This window comes from Agrilus planipennis, unplaced genomic scaffold (assembly GCF_000699045.2).
Source record: "Agrilus planipennis isolate EAB-ADULT unplaced genomic scaffold, Apla_2.0 scaffold12, whole genome shotgun sequence".
Lineage (NCBI taxonomy): Eukaryota > Metazoa > Arthropoda > Insecta > Coleoptera > Buprestidae > Agrilus > Agrilus planipennis.
This window is the reverse complement of record NW_020439003.1, coordinates 1,996,328-2,014,966: the sequence shown is the minus strand read 5'-3', so window position 1 is coordinate 2,014,966 and position 18,639 is coordinate 1,996,328. Positions and strand designations below refer to the sequence as shown.

The 18,639-nt window shown below is 31.4% G+C and overlaps 2 protein-coding genes across 3 annotated transcripts in view; one reads left to right on the top strand and one right to left on the bottom strand.

Moving 5' to 3' along the window:
• The window catches only part of LOC108736691 (vesicular glutamate transporter 1), a 48,418-nt gene extending 43,223 nt beyond the window's left edge, over positions 1–5,195 (top strand). Inside the window, exon 8 of the mRNA XM_018469217.1 lies at positions 38–5,195. Coding sequence (XP_018324719.1) covers positions 38–265 — 228 coding nt within the window. The 3' untranslated portion in view covers positions 266–5,195. The remainder of the gene's footprint in view (positions 1–37) is intronic.
• A 263-nt stretch (positions 5,196–5,458) lies between these two features.
• Positions 5,459–17,886, bottom strand: LOC108736662 (pancreatic lipase-related protein 2). Of its 2 annotated transcripts, XM_018469160.1 has the most exons (7): positions 17,710–17,886; positions 12,601–12,742; positions 10,494–10,906; positions 9,544–9,735; positions 9,313–9,481; positions 7,231–7,392; positions 5,665–5,743 (listed from the first exon to the last, which is right to left on the bottom strand). In XM_018469160.1, the coding sequence occupies exons 1-6, from the start codon at positions 17,792–17,794 to the stop codon at positions 7,233–7,235; spliced, it is 1,161 nt and encodes a 386-aa protein (XP_018324662.1). In that variant the 5' UTR covers positions 17,795–17,886; the 3' UTR covers positions 5,665–5,743; positions 7,231–7,232. The 2 variants fall into 2 exon arrangements, with proteins under 2 accessions (XP_018324663.1, XP_018324662.1); XM_018469161.2 differs by lacking the exon at positions 7,231–7,392 and having other exon boundaries at positions 5,459–5,743.
• Positions 17,887–18,639: the final 753 nt, after the last annotated feature.

Sequence of the window (18,639 nt, the reverse complement as noted above, 5' to 3'; positions counted from 1 at the left end):
ACCTTTAGAGTATTAATTATTTATTACTTTTACATAGATGCAAAGTAATGGACTTCTTCAACGTCAGTTAAGTGGTAAAAACATTAACTACGGATCAGTTGATCCCATGTCACCCCCTCCTCCACCCTATAGTCCCCCAATAGTACAGTCAGGCAATCCGTTTACCGGTAATGTACCCAACACTAATCCTTTCCGGCAAGAAGCTGTTCAACCCGAACCATCTGACACTTACATGCACGGTGGTGTTGATGACAGAACGTATTAAGCACTGTAAATTTCAGTAAATAATTACTTATAGCATTCGGTGATAAATACTGTACTTGTTGTCTTTCATATACTTACATTAGTGAAAATTGAGATTTTCGCTTATTAATTTTACATATATAACGAGTACCCAATTCTTGATTAAACAAGACATCTCATCAGTATTGATTGAACAAATAAATAACGTAATTTTGGGTCAATTATTAGTCTCAAATTGAGGTGTGAAATAAATAAACAATTTATTGTTTATGGTTTACCTGAATTTGAGACTTTGTTAAACATGTTTAACTTAATGGTTACAGATTATAAAAAGTGACGCAAAGTTGTAAGAGGTATTAGGTATATGAGAGATCTGCTAGAAACACTTTTAAAACATCGTGTTTGTCAAAAAAAAAAATAATAAAAAGCAATACTATCATTAAAAAAAGTATGCATTTCTAAATACCAACTTGAATTTGGTATTTTTTTTTATTAATGCAAAGAAGTAATTGCTACTTCTACTTCATATGTTTGCAAAAATCATGAAAGTCCACTGCGTATTATCTTAAATTGGAAAAATGAAAAATCTAACAGGTTGTCTCATAGATAGTCCATATTTCAATGAGTCTTGAATATGACAAAACGTTTATTTCTTACTTAAATTAAGGTCAACAGACTTTCAATTTTGAGTAGAAAAAGAACGAATTTGGAAGAATTTCCACTCTACCATTAAAAAATATGTACATACATAAGTACATAAGTATATTATAAATATATTTTTATGTAGATTAGTTCTGGGTGGCCCGACTTTAGCAAGTGCACTAAAATTGATAAGAAAAACGTTTAATGAACACGTTTTCTGCACAAAAAAAATGAACAATAAAATTTAGCACTGATAACTTTGAACAAAATATTTTTCAACAATTATTATAATCGTAGTTGTTAATCTACGTGAAACCGAATGTGATGGAGTACAATAATTGAAATGAACCAATTGGACCTAATAAAACACCATTACACTTGCACTTGTTACTATTCTGTTACTTATTGAACAGACACTCGTAGTTGTAAACACAACTTTGATAAAAAAAAACTAATTCTAGTGAGTGTGCACATTAAACTAAACAAAAGTCAGCTTTTTCTTGCAAGAGCCATTCAAAACGCACTCATTTACGAAATTGCAAAATTTTCTTACACCTTCATATGTTTTATAGCGGATTTGTATAAACACTATTACAGTTTAAAATTAGTAAGGTTTTTGATAAGAGTATTAAGGCGTTTTCTTCTAAAAGGAAATTTAAACATTAAATTATAATTTTAAACTACCTTCTGCATTTTTGAGGTTTTTCGTTTTAACAATTGACTTAAAACATAACAAATAAGCTGATACTAATCACTATACCGAAAGCACAATGCATATAATTTGATTATGCTATCATTTCAATTGTAGCATTTAGAAAACAAAACTCATAGAAAAGTTGTAGTTTACTGATGAAGAAATGTAACTGCAATTGTTAAAGTTGCACTGAAGAAATATTTATTTAGTTAGAAAAATGTCAATTTCAACGTATTTTTGAAACTTTTGCAGTAATGTTCATATTTATATTATTTAATATAATGATGACGTATTATAACTATACGATAGTAACTGTACATTCTTATTAAAAGTATGTATTAGGTGTATTATAGAATAATAATCAGTTATAATATATCTGTATAATATGTAAATATGCGATTGCAGTGTGAATTAATCAGAAAAAAATAGAGAAAAAATCTAATGACGTACAAGACGGTTTACAACTGTATAATCCAGAAATTCCAATGATTTTTTTTGTATATATAAAATACACATACCAGTAGATAAAACTATTTCTGATGATTTCGTACATATATACATAGAATAATCAATTTTTGCTATATGTATTCCCTAAAGCAGCAAAACACGAAAAAGATGAACTCTTAAAAAAAATCGGCTAGTTTTGTTTTGTTTTCTTTTACAAATACCTACTTACTTCTAATATGTAAACAAAAAGAAATCAATTTAATCAAGAAATAGTGTTTAACATGATAATGTACTAATCCAATTTATTAATAATTCAGTTTTAATGGTTTGACGAATCATGATTTGAAAATTAATTGGAGCATAATAAATACTATCGATGACTTAAAAATACGATATACTTGTTAGTAGATATCTAATTGTTCGTATATTTGTAAAGAATTTTAACAGTTACTCCACAAAGAATGTTTAACTTTTCATGTGAATCGTATAAATTTATTGCTGTAGTTAATCGTATGTGATTATTACCTAAAAAGAATACAAAGATGTGAATAAAATCAATGGAAATAAAATGTTTTCATCTTATGGTTTAGAGTCGTTTTAAAAACTTTTGCATCTTTGGATTTTAAATGGTTATTAATAGACATATTGGTGATAAAGTAAGTAAATAACTTATTGGTATATGACGTGCCATTTTCAATGGCGATAAGGTGTTTTTTTTCCAATGCTATCAATTTGGTCGTCATTTTTTCTACTGTGTAAGTAGAAGATAATGTTCTCTGCAATTTACAAATGGTAGAGTAGTAGAAAACATTCGTTAAAAAATGTAACTATTAGTTTATACAAAGTTTTATTACGATGTTATAATACTGGATTGTCTATCTTCTGTAGATACTTGTAATTATAAAATAATTAATTACTGTATTACCTATAGCATTGTTTTTAAGCAGTTACGTACTCTTGTTGTGCTTTATTTTTTTGTCGAAAATCATTTTTCGGTATGTTTTGGTCGAGTTAAAAAAAAAAAAAAGAATTTTTTTGACGATGCCTGGAAAAAATACTCACTATGATATACCGTGGGGTGTTACCACTCTTAAGGCTGTGCTGACAATAATAATTGGCGAATTATCTACGTCGTCATACTTGCTAAAAATAATCGAGATGACTAATAGCATAGGTTTAGTTACGGAATAGGCTTAGCTAGGGACAATAGCGTCCAAAATGTAGGAAATGATAAACGTGTGAGTTGATGTACACGTGATTGCAATTTAATAATTGTTTGTGTTTTATTAGATAAGTAAAATATCTACCTAAAATACTGTGTGAACTTAAAGTCAGTGGAAAAACATTTTATTTATCGATTAATTGATGAAAACAAAACCTATGGATAAGACTAAATAATTGCAGCTACCTTTGATCCACAGAGATACATATATAAAAAATAATTATATTAACAAGTCCCATTAATGACAGATTTTGTCCATACAATTCGTTATTAAATTTATGCTTCTTTCCTATAAATACCATAAATATGATTATAAAAATGAAATATTTAAAAAACAAGTACTTTTGGCGTTTGTTGTATCAGGCTTCAAAATTTTAAGTTATTTATGATTTATGTATGGGCAGACGGTTTCGAATATGAAACTGGTACATATTTTTAGGAATTTATAAACATATAAATCAGTTCCGTATCCTAAACCACCTGTGTACAAAGAATAATTAACTTCTAATTCTCTTATGAAATAACAAAAGTGTGAAAATATTACCCATTAATAAAATTGGCTTCTGATAGATACAAAAAGTATATTAGCATTTCTAAGTTTCCCACTTATTCTTATAATGTTTGAATAAGTTGGTAAATTAAATACCTCAAAAGAAAATTCACTATGGTCATGATAGGTCAACCCCCAGTAAAATTTTCACGCCTAAACCGTAGGAATACTATTTCTCATTGTTCTTCAAGTACAAACATTATAATGGCGTCTTCTAAGAGAATATAAATTTCCTTTAGGATCGTAAATTTGATTAATTTCTCAACAGATAAAATACTTAACTAATCTTTAAGTTAATCTAACTAACCATAAGTATAATTAGCTTTACAAACAAAACTATGGGTTGAGATCTTTGTAAATTCCAAAGTATAATTCTGAAATTCAAAATGACATGAAATATGATGTTAGTCTCCATTACAATATCCTACCGATTACTATCGGCTTCGTTTTCTATCTTCATGACCAATTTTTTGCTATGCACATCTGTGAGTAAGGTACTTTAGGTAAATATTATATTTTTAAAGACCACTGATAATAATAGTAAAGCTATATATTAGCATTGGTAGAGAAAACTGAAAGCAAATCCACAAAACACTTTCCAAAACATTCAAATTGGAAAGCGTTTTTCTTTTGGCAATTTATAGTCGATGTAATTATGCAGAACAGAACTTATTAACTATATGTTGTGTGTTTTATTAATGAATTTATTCAGCAAAACTTTTTCTATAGAACTATCTCTCTATTGGTCAATAAATTTAACTAATCATAAATAATCCTACATGGTATATGTTCGTACTTTGTTTGTAGACAATTATCGCGAGGAGTAGTACATGTTTTCGTTGTTTATCAGTGGAATTAGGTAGAGGTAGATTTTCAAATTTTTTCAAATGGATGTCATAAGTTTACAAGTAGAAATTTTTAACTAGAACTAATGAAATTTCAATAACAAATGTTGATTACGTGATCTAAGCTGTACTAAAATATATAACACATTATTCGTTGTAGCAGATAAATATTTTTCCTTATTACATTCCTAACGTAATTATTGTATGAAATGCATGATAACTGTTAAGCAGAAGTAGTGGATACAAATATAATTACTGCCATTTACTATTTTGAACCACCAACTCGTTCTTGTTTTGATATTATCACCATTTTGTCAGGGTTTCCCTTTTTTTGTATTGTAAAAATGCCCACAATAAGGTACATACGTGATTTGTTTCTAAAACATATCTTTGAAGGACTTCTTTATATTTTTTACAGCAATTTGCAATACATTTTTTAAGTCCTGTACTTAAGTAATTTCTTTCGTTTTTGTCCCAGATTTTCTTAAATTGCTATATATATATATTAATAATAAAGTGTTAAATTTGTAAATATGTAACATCCAAAATAAATTCTGCAGAAATACACCTTCTGTTTGTTTAAAAGTAATAATTATTTTTTTTTTATTTTAGACCTCATACCAAATTCCAAGGACTGAAATGAAAAATTGTCACGTTGAAACTTAATACGTAAAACTTTTATTTGTCAAATTGATTTCGATAATTTACTTGATAATTCATTTAAAAAAGGAAAGAGGGGTTCAGAACGTTGTACATTTTTAAATTGTTACCAAAATAATTTGGCTTTTGAGAAAATATTATGCAAATCTGTTTATTAGTCTTATATCTATTACATCATCAAATATTACGCTACAATATTCTACATACATGCATACATACAAATGTTAATACAACTTTGACTTAGAGTTCACTCAATTGGACCATAACTTTACTTTTGTCACTAAGTTACTAGTCTACGAACTTATTTTCGTTTTGTATTTTTGTATTTTTGTCAGCTATTTCTTAATTTGTCAACGGTAATGGATCTTCTTCGTCTTCTTGGATCGCCTTGTGCAAATGGGGGATCCGCATTAGTTTTTACATAATAAACGCCTCGAGCCCTGCAAAAGAAATAATAAACGGCTTTGTTAAAAGGAAGACACTTAATTGCCTTTTCACGAATTTTAAAAATTATGTGCTGATAAGTACATTAAAATTTTAATTTAAAAAATATTAGTTATCTACAGTAAGCGAACCCTTTTAATGTTAGTGACTTATCGTAACTTTGTTTATCTTGTGCCGAGGGACAAGAAACAATTGAATAGTTTTTTCTATTGTACTCCGTAATCTCATTAATCTCTATCTAAGTTTAGTTCTACGATTTCTACTGATCTTTTTTTTATTTTATTCTATTTTGCCAGTCACGTTATCCTTAAATTTCGTTAATTTAAATATTAATATATAAATATAACCAATTCCAACCAAGCATGGCAAATACCTGGTTTGTTACTTCGGCCCAAGCCTGTTTGGAACGCTTGGTCTACGACTGGACAGTCAATGCTAAACCAAGACTTAGTGAACAATATTAACCCAAAATTGGACAGCCAATATTGTGCCAAGACTTAGTGAACAATATTAACTCAAAATTAGGCAGTTAATATTATGTCAAGACCTGATGAACAAAATTAATTTAAGATCGGGCACTTACGTCGCTTCCCTATCTTCACCAATACTTCATTGCACAGTGTTGGATATAGTTTCGGAAACGTTTATATACCTAGCCCTGCCACTCGAAACTTGACCGAACTTTTATCAAACATTGATAAATTCCTTCTTGACTGCCCAGTATTGAACCAAACATGTCCAAACGTTAATAACCCTACCCTTGACATTTGAAGATTGCACGAACTTTGGATCTGCATTGTCCGAACTTTGAACCAGTATTGACAAGCTAACGCTTAGTTGTCCCAGTATTGGACCAAACTTGGCGATACGTTAATGTACCAGCCTTGGCATTTGAAGATTACCCGAACTTTGATCCAATATATATAAAATCATACTTGACTGCCCAGTATTGCACCAAATTTCGCTAAACATTAATAACCCTAGCCTTGACATTTGAAGATTACCCGAACTTTGATCCAGTATTGATAAACTCATACTTGACTGCCCAGTATTGGACCAAACTTAGCGAAATGTTAATGTACCTATTCTTGGCAAAATTGGCCTAACTTTGGATTAATATTGACAAACCCATTCTTAGCTTCCCACTACTGGTTCAGGTTTGGACCTGACGTGAAGTACAGTAGCTTTTACATGATTGTATTATAATGAATGTCACATGGTGTTCTTTGTTAATTTCAACATAGAATTTAATCAAGCAAAAGTGGATTACAATAATAATTAAATTAACTATCGATTTCACGAGGTTCGGATACAAGTCTCTTTTAATTACCTACGTGCAGCAGCAATTTAATGTGTCTAGTGACGAAACTTATACATATGAAAATACTTGTAGATACTGTAGAAGTTATAAATGAGAGCTATTCTATTTTGACACAAAACATTTTAGATCATTTTTTCGTACTAAATAGCAACTAATACGTACATTTAAATATGAAGTAGGCAATGTAACATTATTCGTAACATTCTTATGCTGCAAAATTTTTCTCCAGTTCCCTCCCAATTAGGTAATATCTCATTTATATACCCACTTATGAAAAGGAAAGTTTCGACAGCTGTATTTTGCTCTTGAGCTCTATTGTTCAAACTAAAGCATAAAGTTATACCGTAGGCAATAATTTTTTGTTTAAATAAGACAAATCTTTAGAAAACGAATTAGTTTTCTACGAAACACTTCCTTATTCGATATGCTACGTATGCTGTGTATTGGCAGTGAAAGTAAAGGTTTTCAGCATATGTGATACTTACTTAAAATTAAAAGTACTTATTAAAATTACGTTTCAGGTGCTAAAACTAACAAGCTTGCAAAGTAATGCGTATTTATTAACTAATTATTTTAATCGATACATGGGAAAGTGAAATGAGCCGACTATTTCTCATTCGTCGAAAATATTGCAATTAATCTATGCATCTAAATATATCACAGAGACGATTAAATCATGATTAAAATCTTGAAATTAATGTACAATTTAACGTCTAATAAAATTATATGCATCTTTATAAATTATATTATTGCCTCAATTGATAAAATGACCTAATATTGCTTTAAATGAAATAAAAAACAAAATTTTATTTAGTTTACGAAGCAACTGCTGTTATTCGGTTTTATTGTGTAATTTCGTAAGCTTCACAACCTGATGTCGCTGTGGACGCTTATAAAATGATAAAAGCTTTATATTTCGCAGTATTTACCTGCTAGATGGCGACTTGGTGTCAGGTAACTAAATAATTATTACATTGAGTTAATTGCAGTAATTATCTAGTCGGAAAACTTCGTGCGATGAACTATTAAAAACTGAAAGTGCAGTATACACACCGTTTAAAATGCCAATTATTTCTTAAATAAATAATAATCACTTATGTAATTGATATAAGTTTCGATTTTATTTTTTCGTAAAAATTGTAATAAGTCAATATGGTGTAATCAGACTTTCCCTAATGAATTAAATCTTCATTTCTCACTCAGTCAATTAAGTTCGATTATGACGTTTCTAACTGTAGTCATATATAGGGCGTTCCGTGAACACTTTAGGAAAATTATAAAATTCTTAGGCACAATTTCTATTTTAATATGTTAAGTATTCGGTAGTTAAAAATTCAGATTAGACCTTTTGGTTTGATTTTTTTTTGTTTTTTATTATCCTTGGCTGTTTTTTAGTCTCTCAGAGTCTTTCAGCGTCTCTGAGAGCGTCTCTAACAGTCTTTCGCAGTCTCTGTGTTATTACCTAGGTGTTTTTATAGATCTCTCCCAGTCTCTGTATGAGAGACACGAACGATAAAATTGTCAATTCAGAGATTTGAGTCTCTCACAGAGAGACTGAATGAATAAAACTGAAAAACTGAGAGATTCGAGTCTCTCGTAGAAAGACTGGGATCTCTGAAATATGTTGAACTTAGAAAATTTTAATCATGTCTATCGGGACACCACTTATTGAGAGATTCGAGTCTTTCGTTCAGAGATTCGAGTCTCTCTTTCTGAAACTAGATACGAAATGAGGATCTCTCTATGAGCGACTCGAGTCTCGCTAAACAGTTTTTTTGACAGTCTCTCGACAGTCTCTCTTAGCGACACCAGAGAGACTCGATGAGAGACAGAGACTCGAGTCTCGTTTTCAGAGACTCTGAGAGACTGAANACACCACTTATTGAGAGATTCGAGTCTCTCGTTCAGAGATTCGAGTCTCTCTTTCTGAAATTGGATACGAAATGAGGATCTCTCTATGAGCGACTCGAGTCTTGCTAAACAGTTTTTTTGACAGTCTCTCGACAGTCTCTCTTAGCGACACCAGAGAGACTCGATGAGAGACAGAGTCTCGAGTCTCGTTTTCAGAGACTCTGAGAGACTGAACATTTCTATCTCGGGTCATTGACAAATAAAAAGTTACTGCACCCTTTCAGAGTTGTAGTATTAAATTTAAGGTTTCATTTAAAACATAGATATAAAAGAGGGCCTAAAGACTCCAAAACAGCAAAATTACTTAATCATGAAGACAGAAAAATAACTTACTTATGAGAAACGTGTTCTCCCATTAGAACGTAATCTTCGTCTTTAGGGTCGCACCAGCCTACTAGAAAACTAAGTAGGCTCGGACATGGATATGCGAAAAAACCCCTTTTGGTAACGATTGACTCAATAAAATATGGCGTTACTTTGGTATGATCACATGCTAAAGTGTCTAAAAAAGCATTTATTCGTCATGAAAGTAATAAAGTAGAATTTTGGTAAAAACATACTTACTAAATAAAGTATCACTGGTACATCCAGGTTGGCTTGAGCCACCGTTTATGTAGAAGTCGGCGTGACCACTTGGTCCCCATTGTCCTAAAATACCAGCACCAGTGTGTAAAATATCGACGAAATGGGCGTCGGTTGTATCCACATCTCTTGACCTGTTATTGCCCATGTAAAAGAATATGGAGGGGTCAAGACCTAAAAAATCATCATCATAAGGTCGTCAGTCCTAAGACTGGTTGGACACGCACCTGCACTCTTTTCTATCCTGAGCTAATCTTCGCATTTCCCTAAAACTAGAACATCTCACATCCTTAACTATTTGCGAACAGTAATCTAATCTAGGTCTATCTCTACTCCTCTTAACTCCCGTTTCTGCCTCTAATATGTCTCTGACTACACCTTCATGCCTGAGAAGGTGTCCTACCAACTTATCTCGCCTATTTATTACTGACTTCCATAGAGTTCTCTGTTATCTTACTTTTTCTAATACCTCTTCATTTCTAATCTTCTCTATCCACGGTATCCTAATCATTCCCGTCTAACACCACATTTCGAACGCTTCTAACCTTTTCTTTTCCACCGCGCCCACCGTCCATGTTTCCAAACATACACCTTTAACAATCTTTTTCGAAGTTCTAAATTAATCTTTCGTGAACACAGAAGTGACTTATTTTTATTGAAGGCGACTCGACCTGTGCTATTCTCTGCTTTATCCTGACTTATCTGACTTCCTAGGTAAATAAAATCAGTCACTTCTTCTAATTTTTCGTCTCCTATCTTTATATTTCCTATTTTCTTTACGGTTCGATTATATTGTCCAATACAAACAATATCACAGCTTTTATCTTATAACCCTTGTAAGAATATCATTATACACTTTCATGTATGTATACAGATACCGCCGATTCATAATACAATTATACAGAACTATAATTAAAAACAAGTAAGTTTACCTGTAATCCGTCCCAATTTACCATGAGCAACAGGATCTAAATAATTGGCTACCAATCCTGCAATATGGGCTCCAACACTGTACCCTATCATGTGAATATCGTCAGCCTTTACACCTCTTGGATGTTGTGATAAGTAATGAACCAGTTGAGCAATGCATTTTGCACAAAATCTGGGAGCCCAGTCCATTTGTGACAGACACGGCTCTCTAACCAAAGATCCATAATCAACTATAATTATATTGTAAAATCCGTTTGCAAAATAAGCGTCTCTCATATCAGTACTAGGAGCCAAATTTCGTCCACCTCCAAACCCGTGTATCACAACTTTTGTGGGATAGGCTCTGTTGAACTGGGAATAGTAGAGAGATTCGGGGTGTAATGTGTTTAGCAGTTCTGGATTATTTTGAGTTCTCCTAAAAATTAATAATTTCCCAATATATAAATTTTTAAAATCTCCAAAGTAGGTGCAGTGAGAACCATTCAACATCCTCTCATTAATGTGGTGCTTTAGGAATTGTTTTCTTGTTACCAATGGTCTATATTTCGTGTAAACGGTGCAGATATATTTCTACCACCTCATATGTTTGGTTTCAACTAATATCACCACTCTATTTTACAGTAAGAGACATACAGTTTCACGCGTTTCATCTATTTATGATAATCCTAGTATAGAGTGAAAACTAAGGTTGATTTTCAACAACTGTATGACATTCAGAATTTAATATCATCGATTAATTGCTAATAAATTCAATTGCCCGAAACTGAAATTTAAAACTAAGAATGTGATGGCATAAATTAAAAAACATTCACAGACCTCGCATATTACGCAAGTATCTTATTAGGCATATTGAAAATACCAGACACAGTTGCTGGGATTGTTATACCTAGTTATGCAAAAAAGAAATCTTTGCTTTTCAATTTGAACTTAGGTATCATTAGCATTATAACTAGGAAAGGCCAAGCATCCGTAAAGTAATTTTTTTTCTCTTTTACTTAGAAATAACCAGATGATAACAGTAAAGAATTTTTTTTTCAACTGTGCTACTACCCCAAAATACCGAAGGAATGTAGTTCACTATAAGAAGAAACGTTTTCTTCAAAAAAAAAAAAGTTTTCGTAGATGTATGAATATGTTACATCCAAAATGATTAATCTTAATATTGTTTATACTATCCAGCAATTGTCTGTAACACTACAACTACCCAATTTATACAAAATGGTTATTGGGGTAGAATTAATTAAATAATCTAATTATTTTACAATATAGTAAGACTTGAGCGAAGCAATAACACAATAAATTGTTGTATTTTATAGTGCAGGGTACATAAAATTAAGGAGTCGCTAATTTAGTTGAACTTCGGAAGAAATTATTAAAAAAGGAGGATATTGTCTAGTAAAGTGGAAATAAAAAAGCCTGGAGCAACTGTAGCCTTGTTTAGTTGACTAAATCAGTTTATGATTACCCTTTTTTTATTTTTACAAGTATTGCTGGATAATATTCTTCATTCGAAGAAGGTGCGTGTCCAACCACTCTTACTACTGACGACTCTATGATGAAAATGAAAGAAATTTATTCATTTATTTAAATAATATATATAATGTCCAACCATTAGGTATATATAATTGCTATTTAATCGCATTGTCTGTAACATGTAACTTTTTTACGACCGTTTTCGTATAAGAACTTGATTTAGATTCCAAGGATTGACGAATGTCCTTTGACTGCAAACAGTTTTTCGCATTGTAATGCAATGAAAGCATGCTTGAGACTATTAAGGTCTTGATAATTATTTTAGAAAAAGATGTACGTGATGTATAGGAAATTTGATTTCACTAAGACGAAAGGAAATATATGTATATTACAGTAATTCGATTCCAAGTATCGTCCTCTCATCACGTCAAAACGATAAAAAGCACGAATAAGCGATTAAATTTTTGCGCAATTGCTGGTCGAGTGCTATCATTTAACAGTTGACTTACACCGCACCGGTGGCCAGCTTTCTCCTTAAACATGGTCATTAATTTGCTGCATGGGCAATACTCTATTGTTAATAAGTACCCTGTGTGTTGATGTGGTTGTAGTAATTGTAAAATAATAACGACCTACCTGGTGTACAAGTAAAATTCGATTTTTGGATGTGGACATCGATAAGGCTTCGGAATACAGGAACTGGTGTTAAAAAGCTCGCCGACTGATTCTGGTTTCTTTGGTTGTGTGCGTCTAGCGTTTGTAGCTTGAGCTGATATCCCTAGAAATATAGGATCCACTAAGTTGAATGAGGATTTTCAGTAGAAAAATCAAACACAAAAATTATATACAGTTTCAATGTCATTTCTTCTGTATGTCGAAAAAAGAAAAGAAGGTCGATTAGGTATTTGGGTGAAATTCATAATGCTTCAACCGTGTCAATAAAAAGAAGTACACGACTCACTTCGTTCATGTTGTCTTTAGATACCCCAAAAACTAGCCTAACCTAATTGAACTTAAAGATCCCGAGATAAAAATGTTCAGTCTCTCAGAGTCTCTGAAAACGAGACTCGAGTCTCTGTCTCTCATCGAGTCTCTCTGGTGTCGCTAAGAGAGACTGTCGAGAGACTGTCAAAAAAACTGTTTAGCGAGACTCGAGTCGCTCATAGAGAGATCCTCATTTCGTATCTAGTTTCAGAAAGAGAGACTCGAATCTCTGAACGAAAGACTCGAATCTCTCAATAAGTGGTGTCCCGATAGACATGATTAAAATTTTCTAAGTTCAACATATTTCAGAGATCCCAGTCTTTCTACGAGAGACTCGAATCTCTCAGTTTTTCAGTTTTATTAATTCAGTCTCTCTGTGAGAGACTCAAATCTCTGAATTAACAATTTCATCGTTCGAGTATCTCATACAGAGACTGGGAGAGATTCATAAAAACACCTAAGCAATAACTGAGAGACTGTGTAAAACTGTGAGAGACGCTCTCAGAGACGCTGAAAGACTCTGAGAGACTGGAGAGAGACTGAAAATTTTTGCCTAGGGGTGTCATTCGTTTGACTGTGATCATAACGTTACAGTAGGTGAGCAGAACCTAACGTGACCTTAGGTTGTAATAGTCATTTAGAGTTACAAGTTGAAAGTTGGAGTTGCAAGTCGAAATTTCTAGTTGCAAGTCGCAATTTCAGTAAAAACAAATATGTTTGGCCCTTCTACGTCTTCGTATATGTTAGTTAAAATTGAAAAGTTTTTTAATTTTGATATCTAAACGGTAGGAACTGTCAGTTTTCCGAATATGTATTTACATACATAAATTATTCTTTAATAATTATTTGTTGAATTGGACGGTATAATGGAACTGTTATATAATTATGTTAATTAACCCACTTACTCATGACCATTCTTAGTTGATAACATTACAAAATGGATAATAAAAATTCTCTGTAAAATATGTGTCAATCGCCATTTCCATAAAGAATTTCAAAGTTGTAAAAAGAAGGAGAATATAAGCTAAAGTAAAATAGTTATAAAGTATATCCACCATCATATAGAAAGAGAAAAACATTATATTAACTTATTCTCAAGTAAAAGTGGACGACTATCCTCTGTCAGTAGAAATTGCAAAACACATGACAAACTGATAGAGCATTAAAATAAAACAAGATTATTAGAACCCATCACTTCTACAACCAACGGTTTGGGCAATATTTGGGAGTGTCAATTCAAATTAATTTAGCAAGCCAGATAAAAACTACAGACTGGAAGTAAGTTATTCACTAATCATTAATAAATAATAAATAATAAAAGACAGGAAAAGAAAATCATAAATTATTTGTACTCTTACAGGTACCCTATTCAAATGAATTAAATATGCGATGCAATATGCAAACTAAACTAATCATAAAACCATTACGGTCAAATTAAATTTTTATTTAAATTTTAAACCGTTTTGTATGTTTTATTATTTGCATAATTTTAATTAGCTATTGCTGTATTTACATTTTTCGTTGAATATTATTTAGCTACACTAGAGTGTGGAAAGGTTTTTTTGTAAGCTTATACCTTAACTAATTTTATAATTATCCTTAAAGAAGCTCGCAATCAGAAGGCGAAACGTTGGGTAGAGATTGTAAATAAACACTTAATTTCGATCTGAATTACTTCTAGTTTATGTCGTACTCATCGTTAAGAAGAAAATGAACGTTAAATAATAATTTAGCTTTGCAGCGCATGAGGACTAAATAGTATGTAAATTACATGAGACAGCAATTATAATATGTATCTACATATATGTCTACCAATGTAGGTCCTTAACTTATTGCGAAATTCTGCAGATTTTCGGTACAATTATGTGTGATATTTTTCCGATCGTATTCTTCATAATATAAAGAGCTGCTATTATTAAACGTATGCCTGAAGCAGCGATCGATACGGCGGCATGTTTGAGCTAAGATCGTAGATCATATACAGCAAGACTCTCAAAGACTAATGAAAATCGTACGAGAAACTGCCCAAAAATATCAGGAATGCTCGATAACTACATAAACCTGCACCAGGTCAAAAGACACTCCATTAAAGACAGGTGACATAAAAATAATGTGCAAGTTATTACCAGATATAAAAACTTGCACAAACTCTAGCACGTAATTACAAATATCATAAAACAATGTTATCATCTTTATTCCCATTCCCGCAAATTAATTCTTAAACAATCAAGGTAAATGTATTAAATGAGCAAAGGTATTATGAAAGGTGCAATGCAATTCTTAATTGTTATTCTGCATACAAAGCAATGACAACAATCAGGAATCCATATTCATTTTGTTTGCATTGCATATAAAATAAATCGTTTGTAATCTGGTTTTTAATGGCGTACAGTTTCAGTAAAATAATTGATAAATAGGGTGAAGTTTTAAAAAATTAAAAATTTTCAGACACAAATAAAAATTGACTGATTTGTTTTAATGAAGTGTTGGTGTTTTATATTTGTAAATATGTTTTTATATTAACCTATACATCTACTAAGTAACGTAGAAATGCTTTTAATAACAGCAGAATTATTACTGTAAGAGAAAACTTACTGAATACATTGGTTTTAATCTAAATCAATATCCAATCGATGGTCTTTGCCATGGAGTCTAGTTAAACGTTCCTATAATTTCAATATTTATCATTTATTGATTGTGGTTACTCAGAAAACTCAACTTACTTAATACAATAAGCAAATACCGGTGCAGGTATGCAATTAATGCTTTTAATGCCGATTAAATCAACTGTGAAGTGAAAAACCACAAAAGTCAGAATGCACTTCAGTTCTTTCGTTGAATTATTACCAATGATGTCATATAAAACTATGTTTACAAATTACAATGAATGAAAGTGAAATTTACTATAAAAAGACTAACCTGATTTTTACGTAAAGGTCATTAGTTAATCTATTTACGGTAAAAGCTGCTAAATCTCATATTCTAATAAACTGTAGTTTGTAGTAATCCATATGGAATTGAAATAATAAAACAGAATCTACAGAATTTCTCAAAATAAACAAGAAAACACTTCTTGAGTACACATGTAGGCAATTTCAAAACGGGACATTCACAGGGGACGAAAGAGGGTACATTTTGTTTTTTAATTTTGCTGTGTGTAGAGGTGAGTCTCTTAGATATTATTTTATTCAAATACGTATATACCACAGTCCCCTTACTATTCGTTTTTTATTAATTAGAATGTCATGGCAACAGTGGGTGGAAAATAATTAATTTATTTATTGGAACAAACCAAGGCGTTTGCAGTATGTTTTGCAAGTATAGATGATAAATAAGAAAAACAAGGCCATGATCTGTGCACAAAGTACTTTTCATTACCGCAACTAGCTAATCTTTCTCTCAAACAAGAATATCAATTTGAAGTTACTTTTAGAGCTAGCTCTACTTTTGTTCGAAACAGCAAAATAGGTGCAGCAAGTGTAACTTTAAAGCGATGACTGACTACCAGTTTTATTTTTTCTTTTACTGAAATACCTTCTACTCTGCTTCTACGTTTGAATCTATTGCTAAAATAACTGGTTTTTTTATTTAATAAGGATTGTGATCATTAATGATACTTATACTTTCAAAAAGACACTCAATCTCATTATAAAATACAATGAGAATCATGTGATACGGGCATTGCTACAAAAGAAAGAATATAAAGATGCTACGTATGCTAATCGAAAGGGAAATTTTGAAAGTAAGCAATTGTACTCGCTTGGCTGGTTTAAAAGTATCACCGGTTATTGACATCTTCAGTTTAAATAGCCCAATATTATTATTATCATTACTATACTACTATTATCATTACTATTATTATTAAATGACTAAATACACTATTGTGTTATAATTAAGTAGAAAATTGTACATTTTTTTTAATTAAAGCTGAACCATACAAAAGCGAAAAATACAGCGTATCCAATATTATAAGTTCAAGTTTAGTTCAAAATCAGGTGAAATAATAAAATGGAACTTCACTTATAATATATTAAGTCAATTAGTCCACTACTTAATTCATTATTTTGTATGAACAACTTCTGCTTACATTCCCTTTAAACAAAATAAAACGATGAAGTAAATTTACTTGAATGAAACAAACTGAATTTAAATATCATGAGCTTTTCCTTTTTAATTATAGACAGTTCTCAATCCTTAGACAAATATCTTAACACATTTAATTGTAACAATAATATAATCGTAGATTACAGCAGCTATAAAAGGTGCTATTGCACTCTAGGTGCTTTTTGAGTGAGAAATCATAGTTCACCTTCGAGCAACAAAGCTCATACAGCATTAGTTTATGTATCTAATTGTATATTTTACATACTACCGAAGTATTATTTATACTTAGTTAAACTTAAGTCTATATCTTTCATACAAAAGTTTATTTCATTTTTGGAAATAGGATCGTTAATATTAGACTAAAAATTTTCGATGTTTTAATAATTATAGTTGTAAAAAACTTTTGAAATCGAAAAACGTATTAACAAATTTTGTAAATTATTCATTTTTCTAAAAGAAATAACGAGTTTTCGTGCATTTTTATAGCCGTCGAAGTACTGATTTTAATTTTTTTTTAAATTTGTGGACGTCATACCTAGCCTGACCGAACCCAACCTAATGTAACACGCGAGTGATGTAATTTCGTTTTCATTCCCGGAAAAGGTGAAGGATCCTTATGTATTTATGCAATATTAACTAACAATCAAGTAATCTTACCGGTGAGAAGAAATGCAAGAGAGAAAATGGTCAGACACAGAACACTTTCGCTGACGAATTTAAGGTCATGGGCAACGAGCATCATTCCCAGTTTCGCTTTTACACTAGAACACGGAATTCACGGCTACTCTGATTCAGAAACAGTGAAAGTTTATCGTCATAGCAACTTATGACCGTTTCGTCGGTGGACACATACTGCCAATATAAGCCGCATTTACTGTAGTAAATATTTCTACAGATGCCACCACTCTTTCACTCTCACTTACATTCAGGGATTTTTTAATTTAACTCCTTAACAAACTATTAACATTTAAGACAATTCTGGAACAACTCAAGGAAATAACAGCAGCCATTCATTTGCAAGAAGTATGGCAAAATAGAATTCCCTTTCATATCCTTTATATTAACGGTTCTCCACTTTTTTACTTTCTTAGATACATTTTTACTTCATATGTAATTTATATGTTTAGATAGGAACTATAAGAAAGTACTACTTCAGTACTATCTGGGTAATGTGAATTTTTCTACCCGTACAGCGCCGCACTCTAGACATACACTATTAAAAAACTTTTTCGAATTTCTAAATTAACCGTTCGCGAGCATAGTTATCTGACTTCCTAGGTATCGAAAATCAGCCAATCATATGGTTATTTGTGCATTTATTGCTTATGATTATTTAAAACCAAAGTGATTATCTCTGGAACCTTTTTAATCTTTTAATGTTCCGTGGCAGTTACCAAATAAATAACATGGACTCACCCACGATAGTCAAGTAAAATTCGCATTATCCTAAAAACTGGTCCTGAAGATAAAGAAAAACCAGTGGATGGTACTAGGAACAACCGCATAAGGGCGATTTCTTCAACCTATTCGGAAAACTATAAAATTTTTCAAAACCGACATTCATTAGTCCAATAGAGTGTGGACTGC